Genomic DNA, 23,594 nt, shown 5'->3' on the forward strand with positions numbered 1-23,594 from the left:
TTATAAATAAAATAAAAGTGATTATACACATTTCATTTAAAAATCATACCTACTTTCTTAAGCTTTTCTCTATATTGTATAAAAGTCATTTTAAAAATCCCGCTTTTTGTGTGTGATTCTCTATTAAAGTACGTAGTAAATAATACATATTTATGTATTTAAGTACTAGTCAGTACATTGTAAAATGCAAGCAACATTTGTATGTCTTCCTAATACGCTGTAAGACAACTTATAAAGTAAATAATTTAATTTTTAAATTAAAATAAATAATGTAATCGTCCAAAATAAAATCAAAATTGCTTATTATGCATTTGTAGCATAATGGTGTGAATTTAGGCAACTTTATAGAAAAAATGTAATTTATTTACCTTCTAAATTTGTAAATATTGTGCTATATTAAAATATATAAAATTTAGGTTTGCAATTTGTATATAATCTTTTTGTTGTTTTGCTTGAACAATCAATTTCAGTATAAATATATTACTATCTAGCAACGATTGTACTTTTCGCTTTTGTTGCTTTATTTTTAAGTTTGTACTGTACATTTTTCGACTGTGTTATATAATTTTAAGTTTTTATTTATTTTTTATTAGAGTATAAGGCATTTAAATCGTGTGTAAATATTTTGAAAATTTGAATTTTAAAATGATTACTCTACTGAATTTTCATTTGTTTCTTAGAGTCTGTAATTGTATTTTTATCTATGCAATTGAAATGATGTTCTTAATTTTTTATTTCTCGATTAGTGTGACTAATGCGTAAAGAAATTTTAATTTAGTAAGGATTGTAAAAATTAATGTCTGTAAATATGAGAGAAATAAATTACAATATATTAAATAAGTGTTTTATTTTAATAAATAATTGATTATTTATTAAAAATCCTGCACAGTGGCAAATTTAAAAAAAAAATATTTTAATTTTTTGTCTATGTCATATACTTTGAATTTTAATTTAATTTAAATGTTTAAAAAAAAAAACAAAAAAACTTTTAATTTTCTTCTCTGCTTTGAAAAAAGCCGAAATAGTGTCTACTCAAATTATGCTGAGCGTATTTTAACAAATTTTCAAAACTCCTTTTCAAAAGCGATTAAATATCTATTCATTAAATTATGCAGAGAATATTTAAAGACGTTTTTATTAAGTATTCAAAATTATAATTAGTCAAATTTTTCAGTTATTTTTTTTAATTAATTTTTTTTTTTAATTTAAACTTTGATCTGGGGTAAACAAGTAGGGTAAAGGCAATTTATAGGTAATTACAGGGCATAAATTATAATAAAGCAAAGGCAACTTAGGGGCTTAATTATATAAAGAATATTCATGTATATTTAAGTTGTGTTGTGTTCCATATTAATAATTCAAGTCATATGCTTTAAATTTCAATTTATATAAATTTTTACAAACGTACTTTTGACTTTTTTCTTTTTTTTTTAAAGAAAGCTAACCTAGGTATCCACTTAAATTATGCTTAGAATTTTTCTACAATATTTCAAAATTGCACCTAGTAAACTTTTTGAGGTATCGCTTTTTTAGAAAATAGGACAAAAATTCAAAAAAAAGTCTTGGAAATATTCTGATAAATGCTGAAATTTAATTTTCAGGTAATTAAAGGGCATTTTATTTGAAAAAAATTAGTTGATGCTTGATAATATGTTTTCAAATCTGCATACATAGAAAATTCCTTGACAGTTACGCCTTGTGGTACTTTCCAATGATCCATCCAATGTTTGTAATTTGTGTTTGTTTTTGGGCAAAATAATATTAAATTCATTAAGTGAATGTAGCAAAATCCAAATTTATTACTTTTAAAAACCGCCATCATATTGCTGAATATAAGTTTGATTTTTAGCTAAGGTGTCTAGGATTAATTAGATCTCAGGACTGTTAAGCTGATATCCTGTTTGAATACAGCAAATATGTAAACTTGTTTTGGCTTCTTACAATATTAATTTATAATATTAGCTTCAAATTAAATTGGCAATATATCTATAGTGAAATTTGAAACGTGAAGTGAAATGAAAAGTACTCTAGAGACCACATTTTTTAATTATTAACTAAAATAGATATTTTTTGTTTTGAATAATGAATAATGTTTTTTCTTTTGTAAGAGTTTAATCAAGTTCAAGTCCTAAATTTCAATCCATTCTCTTATCCACATTTTCTGGTTATTATATACATTAGTTTTGAAAAATGGCTTGAATTTAGGGACACTAGTTAAAAGAAATTTTTTTGAGAAAAGTGACATTTTAGAAATAAAGAAAATTCATTTCTTGAGAGGATCCTTGGAAGGTAGCGCAAAGGATGCGCTAAAAATCCTAATATTATACAATGATGACAATAAATCTATTTTGGTGAATAATTTTTACAGATGAATATTTGGTCTTCCAGATATTACTAGGAAATCAGCTGAAGAGATACGAGTATTATTAGATAGTATCGTTATAAATCTTCCGTTACTAGTGTTCCAGCGTCCTATATTGAATTGTCTTAAATTTCTTGAATTATCAGTTTATGATCAGTTTACAAAGGCAAAACCCCTTGGACTTTATCTGAGTTGTTTGAAACCCAACCATATAAGTAAAGATTATCGGTCTGGAAATAGTAGGAAATCTTTTAGTAACCACCATATGAAATTATGAAAAAAACCTTTTAAAGAAAAGCAAGTAAATTCAAATCAAGATTCTGATGTATCATAAAATGCTATTTATAATAGCAAGTCTAACCATCTTCTGTTCTTTTGTTGGCTAGGAAAACATATTACTTTCCACTGCATTAATATAGATACTTCATTTAGATGTCAATTTATAACTGCTTTCCTATATATAGGTTTACAATCAAATCTTTTAACTGAAGGTCTTTGTCATAAATTGGATATGAGTAAGCAAAAAATATCTTAATTATTGGTATAAAACAATTGGCTTCTGGCGTAAGATATAAATGTAATATAGTGTACAAACAAAAAATATCTTTTGTCTAATGGAACCTAGAATTGTTGGTCATCTTCCTAATAAAACCTTGTGCCTCAATTGCAGATTCTAGGATATTGAAGGTTGGTAGATACTAGTTTTGCTTCGACTTATATTATTGATCTTATCTTAGGAGTTAACTTATTTGATCAACTTTTATGCATTGGCCACCTTAGCTTAGGTGATGTCCACCTGACATAGTAGAGTAGTACCATAGGTAGACTCATCTAACAGGTGAGTCTACCTATTATGCAGGAAATACGATTTGGATGGATTATATCAGGTCCTTGTACTTTTGGTCAAGTAATGCAATTTCCAACTAATAAGTTAAATATTAATTTGGATATTCAAAATCAACTTAAGAAATTATAGTTAGTTAAGGAATACCCAAATTCTTTAAAACCTATACTTTTAAATTATAGAAAAGAGTGTGAGGCTAGGTTTGTTCAAATAATAAAAAAAGAAACAAGAATAGATGATTTGTAGTTTAAATTTATTTTAAACCTTCTATATTTATATTTGACAATTCCAGTTCCTCCGCTAAAGTAATAGTAAAGTATACTGACTTGAAAAAAATATAAGGTCATGGGTCATATGTCTAAATGAAGGGAGAATTCTGGTGACGTTCATTATTGTTTCACCCCCGACAGACAATAAAATCAACAATCTCTTAGTGGTATGCAGTATACTGGACCAAGCATACAAGCATATTTGTTAAAAATATTTCTAGCTTTTAAAACATATAATATAGTCGTTTGTGTAGCTGTTGCAAAAATGTGTTGCTTGTTATTTGTTAATGAGTATCAAACAAATCTACAGAAAAATTATTGGACAGTTAGTCCAGCTGAGGATAAATTCTGTCAATACTCTCAATTCTGTAACGACTTCCGCTTTTTTTTTTGGTTATAAGGTACCTTAAACAGCTGAGTCCAAAGTTTAAAAATGAGTATCTCCAAGCTTGCAATGTAATTTTACATAGTTTGTTTTGTAGATGTTCCGTGGGGCAAAGCTCTAGATCTAGATGTTCAGTTATCTTAAATATTGAGAACTGCCTGTCTTTGTCTTCAAAATGGCAAAATGGGTACCAAATTTATCTGAAAACATAACCCAAATTGCTGGAAACAATTTGACTAATGATAGATATATTTTAGTGACAAGAATAACACTTTTAGCTTGTATCAGTAATTGAAAGGTAATAATCGTATATATATATATTATGCAATTGATAATAAAAACTATACTAAAAAAACTATCCTTTCATCTGTTGCTGAGATATACGAACCCATATAATTTGGTTGCCCAGGCATAATTATTGCAAATGTGATTTTACATTTTGATTATTTCTTGTCCTTGACATAAACTAAAATAAGAATTGCTATTCCTAATCATTAATTAGAAATTTCGCGAAAAATGCTTTGTTCTGATTATCATATTGTGGACTACATAGATTCTGTGATAGTTCTGCTGAAGCAGCTTATGATGTTTATATCTACAATAAAATCTCAAATAAATTCTCAAAAAGTGATCAAACTCATATTTCCTAGTATTCCCTACGGCTAAGGTGGCTTATCTGAAATCGATAACACTTCTTCTCGAGTAGAATTATTACCTTCAAAAGATTAGTAAATAATAATATTATAAACACATTCGTTGGAAATCGTGTATCCCAAAGAGAATTATTGACTTTAATTTATGATTGGCATCATGTCTCAACAAAGAACAATCCTGCAGATATACTGTCTAAAAAATGTTATCCTAAGCAGTTAGTTGGTAATAAAATATGATGGAATAGTCCTTAGTTGCTAAGTAATGATTACTCGAAAGTCAATTATCAAAATTGAAGTATTGCCTAAAGAAAAGAGAAAGGCTTACACTTGCCACGTCATTCCTTAATATTTCCGACATAGAGATTTTTGTTTAAAGCGTAATAATTATTTTTATTTACGTTGTACCTATATTTGCAGAGAAATTAGAAAAAACATACAACTTACAGTTCATAAGCTAAAGTTATTCTTTGCAAAACATTTGTGATAATCTTGCAAAAGAAATCCTTGTCATACGAGTATTTATTACTTTCTTAAAGGCAGCAATGTCGTAAAGGGCATTTGAGTGCCTATTTATTAATGTGAAGGAAGTCTTTAACATAAGTAGTAAATTAGAATTATAATACCTGAATTATGCTAAAAAACATCCTGCAGTTTTGTCATGCAAACATCACTTTAGAAAATGTTCACAAATGTTTAAATTACTTCAAAACCTTAATCTACTTTTTCTTTTTAAACAAAACTTTGTAATATTTTTATTAGTCTTAAATTCCTGTAACCTATTTTTAATAGAATAATAAGTGCCCTAATTTATGTAAATAATATTAGTGTCCATTTAAGTTATGCTGTATTTTATATATATAATCCAAGTCTTGTCAATATTTACCAAAATTTAGAAGTTTTTGCAAAAATTATATAAGTGTCCTACAAACCAACCTGTTTTATATTTACTTACTAACATGTTATTTAATATTTCCTAATTATTTTTACTTAAGCTGCTGAGAATACAATGAATTTTCTTACTTAACCTCCTGGCAGTTGCCAGTTTCAGTTGAAACAGCTTCATCAGATTTATATAAAATAGACTTTTACTTTTGCCTTTTCATAAAGTTAAAATAACTAATAACTAGCCAGTTAGAACAGAAATTACTCATCAATTACCTAAGGCAAAGGACCTTAATGCTATACCGGTATAATTAGTAATATAACCTTAAGGGCTTGGTTAAAATAGATGCATATGACGCCTGGAGGCAGCCCTTCATCAGTTCACGTTTGCTATTAGACAATTTCAATTTTGATCCCTTGCCAAACGTAATCATTAGACCTAATAATGATATTATAGCTACATATTGCTCTGGTCTATCATCAATAACAATTTGCTTAAAGTTTCAGAATCTAGTAATCTGAAATAACGTATTCAGGCATATATTGATTTTTTTGTCATTATTTAGGCTGCAGCTAATTTATCCTGCAGTTAATTTAATTATTACGTTTTTACTAAATTAAATAAATATTATCTTAAATGCGTGTTCATTAAAGTTATGCATTGCTTCTGAAGGCATTTCGATGATATCTCTTACCTTTACGTGTTCACTTTGGCATTGACAATATTCAAAAGCATTTGTATTCAATCACTGGGAGTACCAGAAACATTATTTTATGTGTATTAATTAATTGTTTTTAACAAAAAATAGTCCTAGAGTAAAAAAAAAAAGAAATTCATAAAATTGGTTAGGTCAGAACCTATCTGTGCTAATGTCTGGATCAAGTTATTATTATTTTTTTATTAATTTTTAAATAAGCACAGAGAAGCTAGAGATTAAAAGATTGTATTAAATTGCTTTAGATATTTGCCCATAAAGTAGAACGTCAGCATGCATTTAGGCTCTTGCACATTTCCGAAATTTACGAAATTCATATCGACAGGAACAGGTGGCTTTAACGTGCTGATTGTCAGGCTAATGGTTATTTAAATATATGGATCCAGTGATTTAATGGCTTAATGGCGGGTACAAAATTGTACTTTTGTACAGGAAAATTAAAAACCATTTTTAGGTTATTGCGTGACAATTTCAATAAAAAATTAAGTATTTTAAGGCAACTTGTTTCATGCTATAACCATTGATCTTTAGATGATAACATTTAAACGAAAGCAGTAACAGGATAATCAATTTTTATTTGCGATAGCATTTAAAATAAAAACAGATTTAAAGGTTGTTAGTAAATTGCTATGTAAAGCACCGGGTAGAACTATCCCAATATTATTAGGTACAGTATAAAGTATATTATAATCAGCAATTAATGCCAAAACTAAAGCATAACTTAAATGGATACGATTATCACTTAAAAATTCTTTCATTGAAATCGGTTTTAGTAATCGAACAACAATAAAAATATTTCATGGTAATATTTACAAAAAAAGTATGAGTATACATATGGGGTGGTCGAACTAAAACGTACTATAAAGTATGGTTAAGAAAGATATAACTAAATTTTATTTAGACAGCTGGAATAAATTATTTGAAATATTTTACTATTTTTGCTGTTTCAAATTCTTATGTTATATTTTAAATATAAGTAAAATAATATTAGAAGGATACTTAATAAAAAACAAAAAGAATTAAAATACACTTAAAATTTCCGTTAGGCAAAGCTAACAATAAATAAAGTAATAAAGAAAAGAACAGAAAAAATAAAATAACAAGAAATAAGAGATTTGCGGAAATAAAAAATATTCTGTGATGTAGGATCTTTGACGAAATAATGGGGAAAAGCGCAAAGATTAAATTATCCTTTTATAAAGAAAAAAAAATATATAATAGAAGAAACAAGAAGAACGAGATGGGTGTTCATTAAGAATATCAAGATCTAACTAGAAAAAAGAAAAAAGGATAAATTCTTTAAATGAGAGTTGTATCCATTTAAGTTATGCATTTGTAAACAACAGTTTCAAAGCATTGCATTTTTTTTTTTTAATATAGCAGAAGAATTTAAATAAATCTGTAATATCATACTAATATGTTCCCAAAAACCCCAAATTAGTTACTAAAGCTGGAAATGATGACTTAATGGTAGTCCGACATATAATTACCGTACCCTAAGAACGAAAAGTTTATAGTGCCATTAGTTTTTGTTTCTCGACTAATGACAGTGAGCCGTCAAAGAAACAATTGTCTTCAGTACAATGTTCTCGGAACAACTATAAAGGACAATATTATTATACACTCAACTCTTGGAAATTTTGTTTAAGCTTCTTTTGATAATTATGGTTATTACCATCGGGCAGGAACGAAATTCAACTACCGAGAATCGAGTAATAATTACCTTGTAGATTTTTAGCGGCAAATAGACATCCATTAGTTTTCATACCCGTCAACGATTATTTTCATATTAACCTTGTATAGAGGCGCAAGCTGTCAGACCATCAGCGAGCTCATATTCTGTTACGATAACTAGTCAAAGATTAAATTTATTCATTAGTTTGAGCCTTAACGATGCTATGCAGTCCATTTACACTGCCTAATGGTTTTTATCTTATGAACTTTTTACGGGGTGTTACGAATTAGTGACATTAAGTCAGTATGTCAAAATATCACAAAATTTTTTTAATAAAATTTTTAACAAATTCCTGCCTTATTTTTAAAAAATATTTAATAACTAGAACTGTGTGTGAAAAAAAGGAAATGAAAGGTTAGAACGTACATCAAAAGAAGCTGCTTGTCTGGTCAATCCACCAGAAACATATAATCTAATTTTGTGGAGTAGATCAGGAGATAAACTATTGGAGTGAAGAACGTCATTGAAGATGGTTAAATCATGATGTTTTTAACGATTTTAAAGACTAAGAAGATGTAATTCACCTTTAAATTCTTCATAAAGATAAAGGAATATTGCTCTTAAAAGCAGTATTCCTTAAAATTTTGAATTGGATTATGCTGGACTTGCTCAATGATTTGTGTGAGGTTGTTATGATATGGGAACCATACGCAGGACCCATATTTAGGGGAGAATAAACCAAAGTACAGTGAGGGAGTTTTATAAAATTTATATCCTAAAAATTTCTGGTGTATCTCTTGGTGAACCCAAATATTTAAAGAGACTTAGACAAAGCTGACATAACTTAGACACTAGATAACACTTAGATCCTATTAAAGTTGAATTGACACACCCTTACCATGTGCTTACGATTAGTTAAGTAGCTTTTAGGGCAATCGTAAATGTATCCGCTAAAGCCAAACTGAGCTAATAAAGACATTTAGTTTGGTAGACCTTTTTGCCATAAAGCCAAATATCATGTTATCTAGTTCAGTGGTAAGAACACCAGCAAGATAACCATGTACAAGCTTTTTAAACAGCTTGAGATAAATACTTAGGATGCTAATTTGCCTATAGTTTTCATTCTAAGCGCTATTGCCAAAATTTAAAATCGGTGTGATATAACTGTATTTCCAAAAATTTAGAAAAAACCCCAGATTTCAAAGATAAACTGAATATTGTAAACAATGGATTCGATATTATAAATATATCTTTACAAAAACAAGAGAAAAATATTTGGTAACATAAATTTGTTACAACACACAAGTAAAACTGTTTATCTTTAATGAAATGACCATCTTTGAAATGACCAAAAAAAAACAATGTTAATGTAGATTTTTAATATGCTCACCACGAACGTCCCAAAAACATGCTAATCTTAAATGAAAAAAATGTCTGACGTTACTCAACATCTCAGATATGACCGAACTAATGGCAACCATCGACGGGTTTAGTTAAACAATATTTTTGATATATCCCTACGTAAAGAAGTCTAATGGCTTCAGATCAAGGGATCATGCTGGCCATTTCATCGGTTCTCAGTGGATAGGGACTGATTTTGGAAATATTCGATTAAGGTGCAATACATTTGTTTGGTAATAGGGTGGTGCTTCATCTTGCTAAGACCAAATGATATTAACTGGTACTTATAGGTTTGCTGGATCAGGATATAAGTTTATGAAAGTTGGCACGACATTATTTTGAAGCAGTAATTTATCACCATTTAAATTGCCATCGATAAACAAGGAACCTATGATATGATCTCCAACAATTTCTACCGAAACATTGACCTTTTTAGGGTATTGAGTATCTTGTTCTCTCAGACCAATAGCAGCACAAATTTTGTCAATTAGCATAACCATGAAGTACATTTATCAGAAAACAAAACATGCTCTGATTAGGAACTTATTGTTGTCTAATATTGCCATCATCATTTGTTCATCAAAATTCGACTCCATGAGTTCTCGAGTTAGTATTAATTTATAGGAGTGCATTTATATTTCTTTTAATATGCGAATAATCAATTAAAGGGTGACATCGAACATTGACGCTGCTTGTTGACTAAAATTATGTGGATTTCAAGCATAATATCTAATTTGCTATCATTCCTTTAATTTAACTTAAATAATTTTGCCAATATTTTATTTTAAAAGAATTAAATAATTGTTATTATAAAAAAGTGTAATATTTCGACTTAATTGACCTAAGAATTTAAAGCCTTGTCTATACATTTTAATATACGATCTAAACTTAACATGGTTAGACACTTATGGGGAAAAATTGTGGTTAGTGTTGAAGCTTTTTTTAGCAATATATCTCTTGGAGATCTCTTGGTGGCAGCGTAGCCCGAAGCACGGTTGTTTGGCTTAAGCAGTTCAAAGTAAAAAAGATCAGTTTAAATTTAGTGTTTAAATTTAATTTTTTTGTCGTTTATCAGTAACTGGCAAGTGCATTATCCATCAGTGCTGTTATCGTGGCGAAAGAAATACTTATAAAGTAAAAAATTGCTTTGACAACCTTTATAAACAATCGAATTGGACTTTGAACCGAGGTCGTATTTCATGGTATTCTATTGTAACGACTGAGTTGTACTCCCGCGGCGTTGTCAATATGACCTCAAAATCGTGTAAAATGTGCAAGGCCAACATTGGAAAGAAAATTAAACTGCAGTGTGGCTGTTGATTAATTGCGCTGAGTTCAAATAAAAAATAAAATTAAAAGTTAGTTAATTCACGATGAAAAAAAAGGGAAAAAAAGGTAATTTAGTGGACTGTAAACACTTAATGAGATTAACTAAAAACTTGGAAAACGCTGTTGTGAGACCTTACCTTTTATTATCGGTGGCCAAGATTTACGAATTATCTACACTTTCACGCTAGCGATTTTTCGGTGTTGAGTCGCGACTCTAAACTGTTTGACGATTAGAGCTCGAATAAATCATGCACTGTTTAAGGCCTCAAAATGAGGAGTTGAAATTCAAGAAAAAAAAATTAAATTATTTAAACAAATGAAATACTTCCTTAACAAGGTGAGTCAACCAAAGGCATTAAATTTAACTAAAGAAAAAATACCGAGTGATAAAAGAACATGAATTAATATGAACTAAATAAACTAAATGAAAATTAAATGAAAACTTAACAGTGGCCACTGCAAAGGTTATTTTCATATTCAGTGCGGAAACGTTACCAAAGTAGATGCTCGGGTGATGCAAGCAAAGAAATCTCCGTGGTGCTGTACAGAACGTAAACAAGATGAGGATGCGTCAGTAAATAATATAACTAGGAGATCGCTGCTTTTTGCGCAACCCAGTACGTCTAATAAAGATCCGGAGCTTAAGATGATCTTTAGAAGCCTTTAGGATGAAATTGAAAAACTTCGAAAATTCATAGACTTTTTAAACCAAAAGTACGAAGAAGAAAAGACCCGCTCAAAAGTTTTGACGGACATGGTAAATGAAGTTGTACAAGAGAATGCTATCCTAAAATAAGAGGTAGAATGTTTGAAATCATCTCAAGCCTCCCAGGAATTTAAAAAAATTAGGAATATGCATAACAGGGCTAATTAGGGGGGAAGAGGAGAAAAACCAGACGGCTTCAAAAGCAATCAGGCTTTTTCAATATTTAAATGTTGATGCTTCTGAGGCTAACATAGAATATATAAAACATGTCACTAAAAAATGGCGATTTTAAGGTTATACTTACTCTACCCACTGAGCTGAAAAGGGCGGTTCTGGAAGCGCGCTATAAGAGGGGAAAGATGACAGTGAAGAATTCTGGGCTGGGACACTCATTGGATCGAATTTTCTTAGATGAAGATATGACCAAAGGCACATACGAGCTTTTTAAAAAAGCCAAGAATTTGAGACAAAAAGGTTACAAATTTGTATGGCACAAAAATGGACAGATCTTAGCTAGGAAGGATGATGGTGAGCCAGTAATTGCAATAAAAAGTATGGGGTTCTTAGAAAGCTCGCTGGCTTAGTTGTTTTGTTTTTTACTGTTTTTTTTTTCTTTTTTTTTTGGTTACTTTGGGTTTATTAAGGTATGATTTATTTGTTTTTTTTTCTAACTTTTTATGGCATCTAGTCTCAAAGTGGATCATTTAAACGTACGTTCATTGCTGCCAAGCATAGTAGATATTAAAAATTGCCTTTTTTTGTCTTTTTTGGATAATTGGATATTTTGGCTATCTCAGAAAGTTGGCTTTCTAAGAACATTTCTAATGAATACGTGTCCATCGAGGGCTACCGGTTTTTAAGAGTAGATCGTTATACTAGAAGTGGTGGTGTTGGTGTTTACTTTAGAAGTGACTTGTGTGTAACTGAATTTGATGCTTATGATAAGAACAAGAGTTGGAGCAACAATGGCTTATTATGAAGGTTAATACCATTAAATTGGGATTAGGGATTTTTTATCGTCCTCCAAAATTCAACGCTTTAAATGCAATTAATCTCTTGGAGAATTCTATTGGTTACATTTACATGCTATTTCTTCGGTTACGTCAAATGCATCAGGGTCGGACCAGATTACGCTTAAAATGCTTAAACTATGCTGTCCAGTTATTATTTCGTTTCTAACGCATATTTTTAATCAAATGATTGAAACTAGCAATTTTCCCCAACAATGGAAAACAGCTACAGTCTTACCCTTGGCAAAAAATAGTGATCCTAAGAGTCACTTAGACTTAAGGCCAATTAGTTTGTTGTGCGTGGTTTCTAACATTTTTGAAAAGATAATATACCATCAAATTTTCGATTTTTTGCAAAAAAATAATTTTTTATATAAATATCAGTCAGGTTTTAGAAGAGATTTTAGTACCGGTACAGCTTTGCTGGACGTTTTGGATGAAATTATCCAGTTGATAGATAAAGGAGAACAATGTGCCCTGGTGTTACTTGACTACAGCGAGGCCTTTGACACGCTGGATCCAGAACTTATGTGTGCCAAGTTACATTATTATGGATTTAACGACCAAACCATAAAAATTTTAAGATGTTATTTAACACAAAAATCTCAGCGAGTGATTATTAACCAGAAGTTTTCGAGTGTGCTGCCTGTTTTAAGAGGTATGCCGCAAGGTTCAATATTGAGCCCGCTGCTCTTTGTAGGCTAAAATATGCCAAAAAGCGCTGAGAAATCTTTATAAAAGCAAACATTTTATCAATTTTGCACTTAAAAAAATACTTTGTGAGTCACTGGTGCTCTCTCATACCAAATATGGCAACTATGTTTACGGACCTTTCATTGATTGTGGGACAAAGTTTAAATTGCAAAAGATTCAGAATTCTTGTGCACGATTAATTTTCAATTTAAGAATCAGGGATCACATAAGTCACAAAATAAAAGAACTACAGTGGCTTAATATCGAAAAACGACAAAAGCTGCATTTTGCTTTCTTTCTAAATAATCTCATAACAACACAAACACCTCAGTATTTAATAGACAAACTATCATATAGAACTTCTGTACACAACTTAAATACATGGTACATAAATCGACTGGAAATACCAAAATACCAAACAAGCCTTTTCAGAGGTTGTTTTAGCTACCAGGCCAGCAAACTTTTAAATGAAATACCATCCAGCTTGATAGGTTTGCAAAGACAAGCTTTTAAAAAAAAAGTACAGACAGACTTTATTAGATTAATAACAATACTTTTTTTTACGTGATTTTTTTTTCCATCTTATTACTTATTTCTTGTGTATTTTAATTAGATATTACATTGTACTTCTTGCCCATTACTGTTTTGTATGCATGGATTATTGTTATTTGTTATAATTTATGGTTTAGTTCGTTAAATTTATAATTTAATTTAATTTCATTATTTTGGATTTACCTATATATTTTTTTCTGTTTTTCTTTATAATAATTAAAATTGTGAATTTAGATATAGTGGTAATATTTAATAATTTTGTATTCCAAACATTATCTATTATGTATACTGATCATTTATGTACTCCGTTAAAAGCAGCATTGCTGAAATTCTCTGAGTCAAAAATAAAGTCCTTTTTATTTATTTATTTATATGATTAACAAACCGCAAATTGATGCAGAGTAAGTAGGTTTCTCTAAGCTAAAGAGTATTTGAAACTTAAAGCATATTATACATTAGAAAAACAGATTTTTTTTTTATGATTTACAGCGTAAAGACTTTTTTCATATGGGTTCATTATATGTATCATTTTAAGGATTAAAAAAAAACAAGTTTAAAGCTCAATGCTGTGAAAGAAACGAAACGAGAAAAAACGAAACGATGTTAAAAATGCAACCACATAATTTTTAATCACCGTCAAGTATAGATGAGTGGCATTCCACGGCCTTTATTACACACCTGGGCAAGTACCTGATTAGGAATTAAATGAGCTTATTCTTTCCTCGCAATTGACGGCAGTTACCTTACCCATAACGAAAAGGACAATTGTTTATGTTTATCATGTACAAATAAACAGCTTTACTCTATACCTTTAACGCTTGTTATTTATTTTATGGATTTCTTAAAAGTGAGGGCTTGTCGTTTTATGGAAGGCTGTTAAATTGTTACTTAAAATATTGAAAGGGAATTAATAAATGGCTTTTGTCCGGAAGTTATAAACATTAATGGGCTTGTGTCGTTATAGTTATGCCAATATGGTGTTTATTGTATTAGGATACAGGGAAGGTTATACAAGCTTTCACTTTTTCAGGTGGATAAAGGAGGTTTGTTTAAAAGTTACTCAAGTTTTTCAAGAACATTTTCGAACAAATATTTATACAAAAGAACAAATAAGGGAAATATACAAAGAGTTAGTTACTTTAATAAGTCTGAGTCCTATAAGTATTTTTTGACCTAACATAGGCTTTTGATCCAGTAAATTTTCGATGTTCTAGATGTATTAAAAAAAAAAACACAATTACTTACACGAAACATTATCACCAACATATTAAATAAATCTGACGGCATTATAGGATATGTAAAGGAAATACTAACGTTCGATTTGTTTTTTAAGTTCATTTAAAATATAAATTGTTAGTGGGACTAACCAACGATTAATTTTTACTTACATCTTTAAATTGATCTTCGGCAATAAGAGGATTTTGAAAGTGCTACAAAATTAGCATTTGTTTGATTAACAATTTGCTCATTTAAAGTAAATCTTCAGCCACAATGCCAGTTTTTCAAATTCTAAAACAGAAAAACGTCACTGGGATTCAAATCTGATAAAAACAGTGAATTTTGTAACAATTGGAATTTTAGTTCTGTAATTTTGGTGTATAGAGGCGTGTATTTTCACAACAGGATTTATTTTCTCTTGTGCCGACGTTTTTTTGAGTTCCTTGCTTAACCACTTTCCTGTTTTCTGTTAGTTAAGTAATCGATGAAAATTATACCGCCTCTATCTCAAAGGACCTTGCCGGCCGTTTTCATCGCTTTTGCTTTCTTCAAAGCCCGTTCACCCTCAAAAATCCTTTGATGTAACTCTCTTCGTCTCTAGATTATAGTAGTGAATTCATGTTTTATCCAGAGTAATGTATTTCCAAAAAAGAGTGTCAAAGTTGACCACGTTCATTCGTTGTCCCTAAACCCCTGGCAGGTGTGTGGTGGCATCATCTAGTAAATCCATCAATCGTTTTTCTTCAGAATTCTTTATATTGGCCGTGATGTAGTACATCTTACAGGCTCTCTTTTATTAGATTTTGCATTTGGTCTATCCATCGCAACGGCGAACGTCTTCTTGATTGTCGTCCATTCACTTTTTCTTCTAATCAGCTTCACCATTGTCTCTGATCTCCTATCAATGTGTTTAAAGTATTTTAAATACTGCTGTTTGACATAAGTCCATAGCCTGCTTTTGATTGACAGTATTGATTCGTTGGTGCAATGTGCTGTCCATGGAATTTAAAATATTTTTCTATAGCACCACATCCTGTGACGGTCGGCCATTTTCATTGCCTACGTCTCTGCTACATAAATTTGCTGCAATGAAAGTTTGTATAATTGTATTGGAAGTTTCCTTGCAGATACAAGTGAGTTTTGTTGCTGAGTTTCGTATCTTGTCGATGCACCTATGGATCTTAATTATGGTATTAGGACGATGGATCCAAGATATTCAAGGTAAGTTACTACTTGATAACCAGCGACTTTGTAATGTTAGGACTGTTGCTATTAGCACGCTCAACAATAATTGCTTTAGTTTTTCAACTATTGATTTTCAATCCGTACCGTCTGCTGTGTTCATCTAGCTTCTGCATTATATTCAGTTCATGCTCGTCTTTTGCTATTATTAGCGTAACATAGGTTGTTAATTTTTCTATCACCAATAGCGATGCCACCCTTTTCCTTTCCCACCCTCGTCAAAAATCTCTCTCATAATGTATTCTATATACAGGGTGTCCATTTAATATCGCGGTGCTCGATTGCAGCTAAATCTTGAAACGGAAAAACCTTTAATAGGAAGAATGTTAGTTAAGTTAGAAGGGCTACTTTTTAAAATTAATTTGGTTGATACAGGGTGTCCCAAAAAAGCATGGTATATCATTTGAACTTTCTCTTAAATGGAACTACCTATATTTTTTTCCGAAATAGGAGTCTTATTTGACGCTCTCTTTAACCTTAAAACTGTTTTGCCCTATAATGTGACGTTGCCTATTTATTAACAATTTATAGAAATTTTACGAAAATCAATGTATTATTTATATCTTTATATTTAACAAGGACGTTTTCTATCTTTTTGAAAAATCTATGTGAGTCCTTGGCTTAGTTCATTTTATCTTTCGAAATTCCAAATTTTTTTTTATACGGGGTTATCAAAATCGTTACTCAAATAATAATATTTTCAATTCAATTTTGCGCTATTTTTTTAAATGGAACACCCTGTATCTAGTAACGAGACTTGATAGAGCATTCTTTTATCTTCAATTTAATACAAACAATTTTGCCTTTATCTCTAACCGTTTTCTTAAAATTTGTTCTTAAAGAAGGAATAACACATTTTTTCACAGACATTACTACGGAAAACAATTAATAAATATTTTATCAGAGTAATAAGCACTTTGTCACTTTGTTCAATCCTATTTGAAATACTTTTTGGTAAGAAAAAAAATCAATAGTTGTAGTAACCATAATGAAATTATAGTAATAAAGACAAGTAATATAAATCCATGATGCTTATCTCATATTTTAAAAGTAAGGAAATTTTTCTCACAAGCAAAAAGTTAGCCGTGATTCATTTATTCTTTCATGTGTGAAGTATGTTAATTTTATTGTTTACTATCATTCATGTTAAGAATATTTGTATCAAAATAAAATATTACTCTCAGCGAGAATTAGTAAAAATGATTTCCGTTATCGGTGAATGCCTTGGGAACTGTTTTTTGGCTTCAAGAGTTTATGCGAAAAAATTTCCTAGTAACCAACATCCTAATAATAGAGAAAAAAAAGAAGAACTTTTTGTCAATGGGCACAAAATCAAGCAGCAGAAAATGAGAATTTTTTTAAAATTTGTGCTTTTTACTGATAAATGTACATTTTACAGAAACGGTTTTGTGAACCGACATAACTTTCTTTTAGTAAAGGTCGGTAAATGGTAAATATCACCGTTTTTGTGAAAATCGACGAAAAACAAGTTATGAGATACAAAAATGAATTACCTATTATTATTAATAAACAATAAAAAAAAATCTGGCGTAAATAAAAAATAAATGTTTAAAAAAAGGTAAGGTAGCCACTTTATTAAATTGGTACTCAAATTAATTAACTATCACTTTAATTACCTTGAGGGATAAAATGTTTAAATGATTTTAAGTGTAATAAAAAACCAACAAATTAACAATTTTCATTCATAAACTCGCCGACAATAAGTGAAAAATGAGGTGGCGCTCCATCGTGTTGTAGCCATAAGTTCTGTCGTATATTTAGAGGCCGATCATCTAATAGTTCTGGCAGTACATTTCTTAAAAAATGTAAATAAATATTTCCCGTTAAACGGGGAGGCAACATAATTGGACCAATTAAGCGTTCTCCAACAATGCCGGCCCACATATTGACCGAAAACTTATGTTGATAGCTCCTAAAATGAATACCATAAGGGTTTTCCTCACTCCACACATGATTATTCTTAGAATTAAAAATGCCTTTTTTTCTAAATAAAGCCTCGTCAGTAAAAAGGACATATTTTGGAAATTGAGGTTCTTCGGTACACCGGTCAAGAAACCACTGGCAAAAATTCACGCGGGGCATAAAATCATTGGGTCCTAATGATTGCACCTTTTGCAGGTGGTAGGGCCGAAGAAGCTGTTCATTAACAACGTTCCATACCCTAACATGATTTACATGCATCGCATCAGCTACCGCTCGAGTACTTACTGATGGGTTATCTTCAAATCGCTGAAGCACTTCTTCCTCAAAATCCGGGATTCGGATGTTCCTTTGCGCGCCATTGTCTTGGCGTTTTATTTCAACGGAGCCAGTCTCCCTGAGCCGTTGATTGACCCTTTCAAAAAGTGTGTGAGCTGGGATTCGCCTTTCGGGAAACCGCTCTTCATATAGTCGAGAAGCAGCTTTACCATTACATCGAACTTCCCCATAAATTAAAAGCATATCGGCGTATTCAGCAAAATCTTATATATATAAAATCTTACATTACTTAACCGTAATAAAAAGGGAATTATTATCATGTAAAAAATACTAACAGTGACAAATTTAAAAAATACTGACAGTGGCAATGAATTAGCATTATTATTATTATTAAAATAATTAATTCAGGTTTAATATCTTAGTTTGGTTTTAGTCAATTTCTTACCGACTTTTACTAAGAGCACCTTTTTTATGTAAAAAGCATAGGAACATCATAATCTAATGCGCAAACGGATAGAAATTAAAGTCTTAAAGAAATGGGCCTAAATTTACCAAATACCCCTTTGATTCTGAAGCTCCTGGTAATTTTTTTTTATTTAGTAGGTTCAAAAGAATAAGCGTACTAACAATAATTTACCTCCCAAAATTGGTTGCGGTAGCTAAAGTAGTTCCGGAGCTATTAAAAAAAATTAGTTTTTAAAGGTTATATTCAAAGAGCTCTAGCTCCCTGAGGAAGCTTTTCCGGACCAATGTTTATATGAACTTTTGTTTTTCTTTTGACGTTTTCTATCTGCCCTAGAAGTTTGTACCATGATCAAGGGAACACCCTGTATAGGCTATTTATATTGTGCGGTTATCTTTTTAGATTCTTTTTGAGTACTCGCTGTTTGTGAGATAAGCAAGTATATTATTAACACCTCTTTATAAAAAAATATATTTTTATTTAAAATTTGTAAGCCGATGATACTCGGCTTTATTTTCATTTTTACACCAATAAATAATAAAAAAAATTGCAAATCAAAATAGTAATATTAATCTATCAAATTTATTTGCATTTTTTAAGGAACATAATTAAAGATTAAGCCTTATAGAATAGCCAGCTACCTTATTTAGGAGGATAGAGGATGGTTAAATATGTTCAATCGTCGTAAATTACATATTGCTTCTTTTAGTTATAGAGTTTTACTAAATACCTTATTGTGAAACAATTGTGTTTTTGCTACGCAAGAGAACTAAAATTCTTAGAATATTCTTAGGGTAAAACTAATGAAAGGAAGTTTAAGTGTTTTGCATTTTTAGACGGACATATTCATCTCCATCGAAATTTACAAAAGATGAAAAGGTAAAAATGATCATTCTCTTTAATACAAAGAAATCTGGCCATAAGTTAAATAAAAGTTTAAGACAAAAAATTAAACTTTTTTCTTGACACTTTACTCCTAGATAAAAAGCATACAATATAACCGCCTCAAAGCATAACTCAATAATTCAACACCAAACTTTATTATTCTTGATAAACTTTTGTTAACATTCCAAAGACGTGGATTCTTTCACAGATATACCGCTGGAACGATGGTCCAAAATTAATTGGTATCGGCCTGGGGGATCTCACGTGAGGGGCATCAAAAAATATTTACTTTGGGCTTGGGGTGCGAATAAAGAGATCAGATTGACCGGAAGGGCATCAAAGATATAAAGTTTTATTAGCTTTGGTAGATAATAGAGGTGCATTTGACCGGAAAATTGGTTTGACTTTATTGCTTTTGGGATATTCTGGTTATTGGATGGGGAGAAAAACGGCTATTTGCAATTACGTACACCATATAAGCCATTCGGGTATGAATAAAATTCCATTTGAGGAATTCAATGGCCTTAAAAGATTTTATACGAGTTGTATACTTATAACTTGTGATGCATATAACTTACATGTTAGGTCATTCGATTGTAAAAAATATGTTATTATTATCTGGTTATTATTAAAAGAACAAACATTTTATTCGCTGAGATAAATTATTTAGCATGTATATAGCGAATATAAATCAAATACTTTTTACTTGATTTTTTGAAACATTTTAAAGTTAATTACTTTTAAGCTTTAAACCAATATTAAATAGGTGTCATCATAAAAAAAAACTATTATTTCAAGATTTCTGTTGCAGTTATATTGGATTTTTATATCATTAAGTCGAACAGAGGACGTAGAGTTTATTTAATGTAAGTTGAATTGAAGTGAACATTAAAAAATAAAAAAATAATTATTTTAGAGATAAACTTCTTTATTATAAAATTGTTTTGGAAAAAATGCTGATATAGTCAAAGTCAACATATGCTTGACTTTGATTGACTGCGATCGGGAAGGATGCCTGTTAAAAGTAGTTTTCTTATAGTCACGTATAAGTTCTGAATATCGGATTTCAATATGTATTATTATTTTTCTAAATAGATTTCCAGAACACGAAATTGAATGAGGGGTTTATTCGAAGAAAAAAAGTAAAAAAATACAAGGTACAAAGAAAAGACAAATATAGGTTTTGCAAGATCCTCGTATAGTATAAAGCAGGAAAACATGAAATTATTATAGAAAAAGGTCGTAAAAATAAAGAGTAGAGAATATAGAACACGTTCAACACATTAATAGAGTATAGAACCACGTTCTATACAGGATGTTTAAAATTCGACCCTCAACATGAATATCTCGAAATCTATAAGATGGTTAAATTAGGACAAACTTAGGAATTTTTGAGCTTAACAATATGTCGTTTAAAAAATTAAAAATTCCGAATGATTCCGAAGATATTCGAAAAAATAAAAAATTTTGAAAAAAAAAGATTTAATTTTCTTCCAAAATTATTTCTTCTCCGATTTTAAAATCATTTGCACTTTTGTATTGTGCTCCATGATCGTGTTTTTAGATTTTTATTACGACGTTTCATCTTTTTCTAACCATCATTAACTTTGTTTTTTTTATAGGCGCCAAATTTGATTACATTTTAAAATTCCCTTTTTAGTATTAAAGGGGAATTTCAATAAATTTGGTTTTTCAAGTGTTACCCATAAGAAAGTATTTAAAACATTTACATTAGATTACATTAGATCTTATTTTAATTTAATTTTTAATTTAATTATTCTTAACACATTGAGCTCCGCGTGCCATTTTGAGGGCATTTCGAGTTTGCTTTCTGGGATCACATGCCCACCGGTGGGCACATCGCATCGCTTATTTAGGGACCGCGTGCTCACCCGTGAACATGGATTACATTGATTCTGCCTATACCAAACGACGGTCTGGTCCCAGGATGAGCCAAAAAATATATTGGGTTGGGCAGTTTGGATTGTGTATAATTTGAGTCATAAAAAACAGTCGTATTCTTATGTAACCAAAACTTAAGATACCATAGAAATGACTAACCCAAATATAACAAACCTTACTAAACTTATTAACGACCTAACGTTTGACGAAATACACACTGCCACAAAGAAACTGCTGACTCTACAGTTTTAAGCCAAATGTTTTTGGACGCAAGTAATACAAAGGGGAATATTACACGGTACACAAATTGTATTGACCTTTTTCGCATTTTTTCGGGCGTACGCAGCATTGTGAGCCATTGACATGGTGCTGTAGCATTTAGTGCATCTCTTTCGAGTAACTCGTTTTTGGCCTTCCACTTCCTTCAACGTGCAGCGTTGCGTTCTTGACGTGGAAGGACGAGAAACAGTATTAAGTTTTTCGTCGTTTTCAACTTCTTTGAAAGTGGTGATGCTGATTTTTTTCTTGTTTATTTTATTGTAAAGATGTAACGCGTTTACTATTGTTGTAGCAGTAATGAGATGAAACACAAGGGGTTTGTACTATTTTGAAGTTCGCCTTAGAACAGGCGCGTATGCTGACATTTGATCCGACAAGTCGATAAAAGCCTTGCCCTGATTATAGTCAACAATTACTTTCGGTTTAATAACTTCCCTATCTTTCTTTGCTAAAGTAACGGTAGAATCATCGTGTTTGGTGCTTAGCATGATGACGTCTCTCTTATCCTTCCACTTCAGGACTACAGTTTTGTCATTATCTTGCCGAGCTACAATTCCACCTCGATTCAACTTTTCCTTTATTACTTCCTGAGGATTACCTTTGCGGTTTGCTCTAATTGTACCAACTAAAGGCGTTTTTCGGTCAATCAGTCTTTTGGCTAATGATACGCTCGTGTACCAGTTGTCAGTGTAAAGTGTGCAGCCACTGTCCAAAAGACCTTCCATCAATTCCATGACTACCTTTTCAGAAACTGCAAATTCACTTGATTTTTCTCTGACGGTATATACTTTGAAATCCCAGGTGTATCCTCCAGATACACTCAACTTGAAAAGCTTTATACCGTAGTGGTGTCGCTTATTGGGCGTATATTGTCTGAAATAAATGCGTCCTCGAAACGGGACGTTACTTTCGTCAATACAAATGTCTTTTTCGGGCATTTTGGAGGACTTAAATTTCTTTTGCAGCATGTCAAGAAATTCGGATATTTTGTAAAGTCGGTCATCAGAGGGTCTGTCCTTCACATTATCACTTACATGGAACATGCCCAAAATACCTTCAAATCTGTTTCTACTCATAATTGTGGGTATGCGATTTTGGTACAACGATTTGGTTGATCAATAATCTCGTACCTGAGTCATTGGAAGAAGGCCCATCCATAATATAATGCCAAAAAATTTTCGCATTTCCACGGGATTGGTATCCACCCATTTCGGCACCTTGGCCTTCCGGTTTGGATCTGCTATTGCCGCAGCAATTCGCTGTGAAGCAAACCTATTGGTTTCAGTCACAAATAGATTAATCATCTCATCATCGATAAAATAGTTAAAGAATTTAGTTGGTTCTTTCCCTGCAAAGTCTGCACTAACAGCTGGAACAACACCAACATTCTGAGGGCTTTCACTGAAAGACATTCGGTCTCTTTGAACGTGATCCCATTTTTGCTTAGCAGTTAAAGGTACGTTATCGTCTAGATCTTCGTCTTTGGATAATGATATAGCAGAATTATCTGAATTATTACCGGATTAATCGTTATCGGATGATAGATCACTTTCAACAGGAATAAAATCTTAATCTACGAGCGAATCATCTGAAAATCCGGTAATTTCATCTTCTATTATATCTCTTGACTCATCGTCGGACTGATTCTCCAGCTCCTTTGCCAACTCCTGATCCAATACATGTTTCTTAGCCATATTTGCTTAACTCTGAACAAATAAATACATTAAAACTGTCCACGGGTGGGCATTCGGTCCCAAAATGTAAAATAGCATTCTGGGACCACGTGCCCACCCGTGGGTCACCGCAAAAAAATTACAAACAGCCAAAAGTCGACAGGGTATTGATCCACAAACAACATAAACTGCAAAAAAATAACTAACAAAAAATATCCAGAATGAAAATTTGGTC

The 23,594-nt window shown here is 31.0% G+C and overlaps 1 protein-coding gene across 1 annotated transcript; it reads right to left on the reverse strand.

Moving 5' to 3' along the window:
* Nucleotides 1–22,009: 22,009 nt before the first annotated feature.
* On the reverse strand, nt 22,010–22,762 carry LOC126741399 (piggyBac transposable element-derived protein 4-like). The gene has a single exon (XM_050447794.1). The coding sequence runs from the start codon at nt 22,760–22,762 to the stop codon at nt 22,010–22,012; it is 753 nt and encodes a 250-aa protein (XP_050303751.1).
* Nucleotides 22,763–23,594: the final 832 nt, after the last annotated feature.

This window comes from Anthonomus grandis, chromosome 10 (assembly GCF_022605725.1).
Source record: "Anthonomus grandis grandis chromosome 10, icAntGran1.3, whole genome shotgun sequence".
Taxonomy (NCBI): domain Eukaryota; kingdom Metazoa; phylum Arthropoda; class Insecta; order Coleoptera; family Curculionidae; genus Anthonomus; species Anthonomus grandis.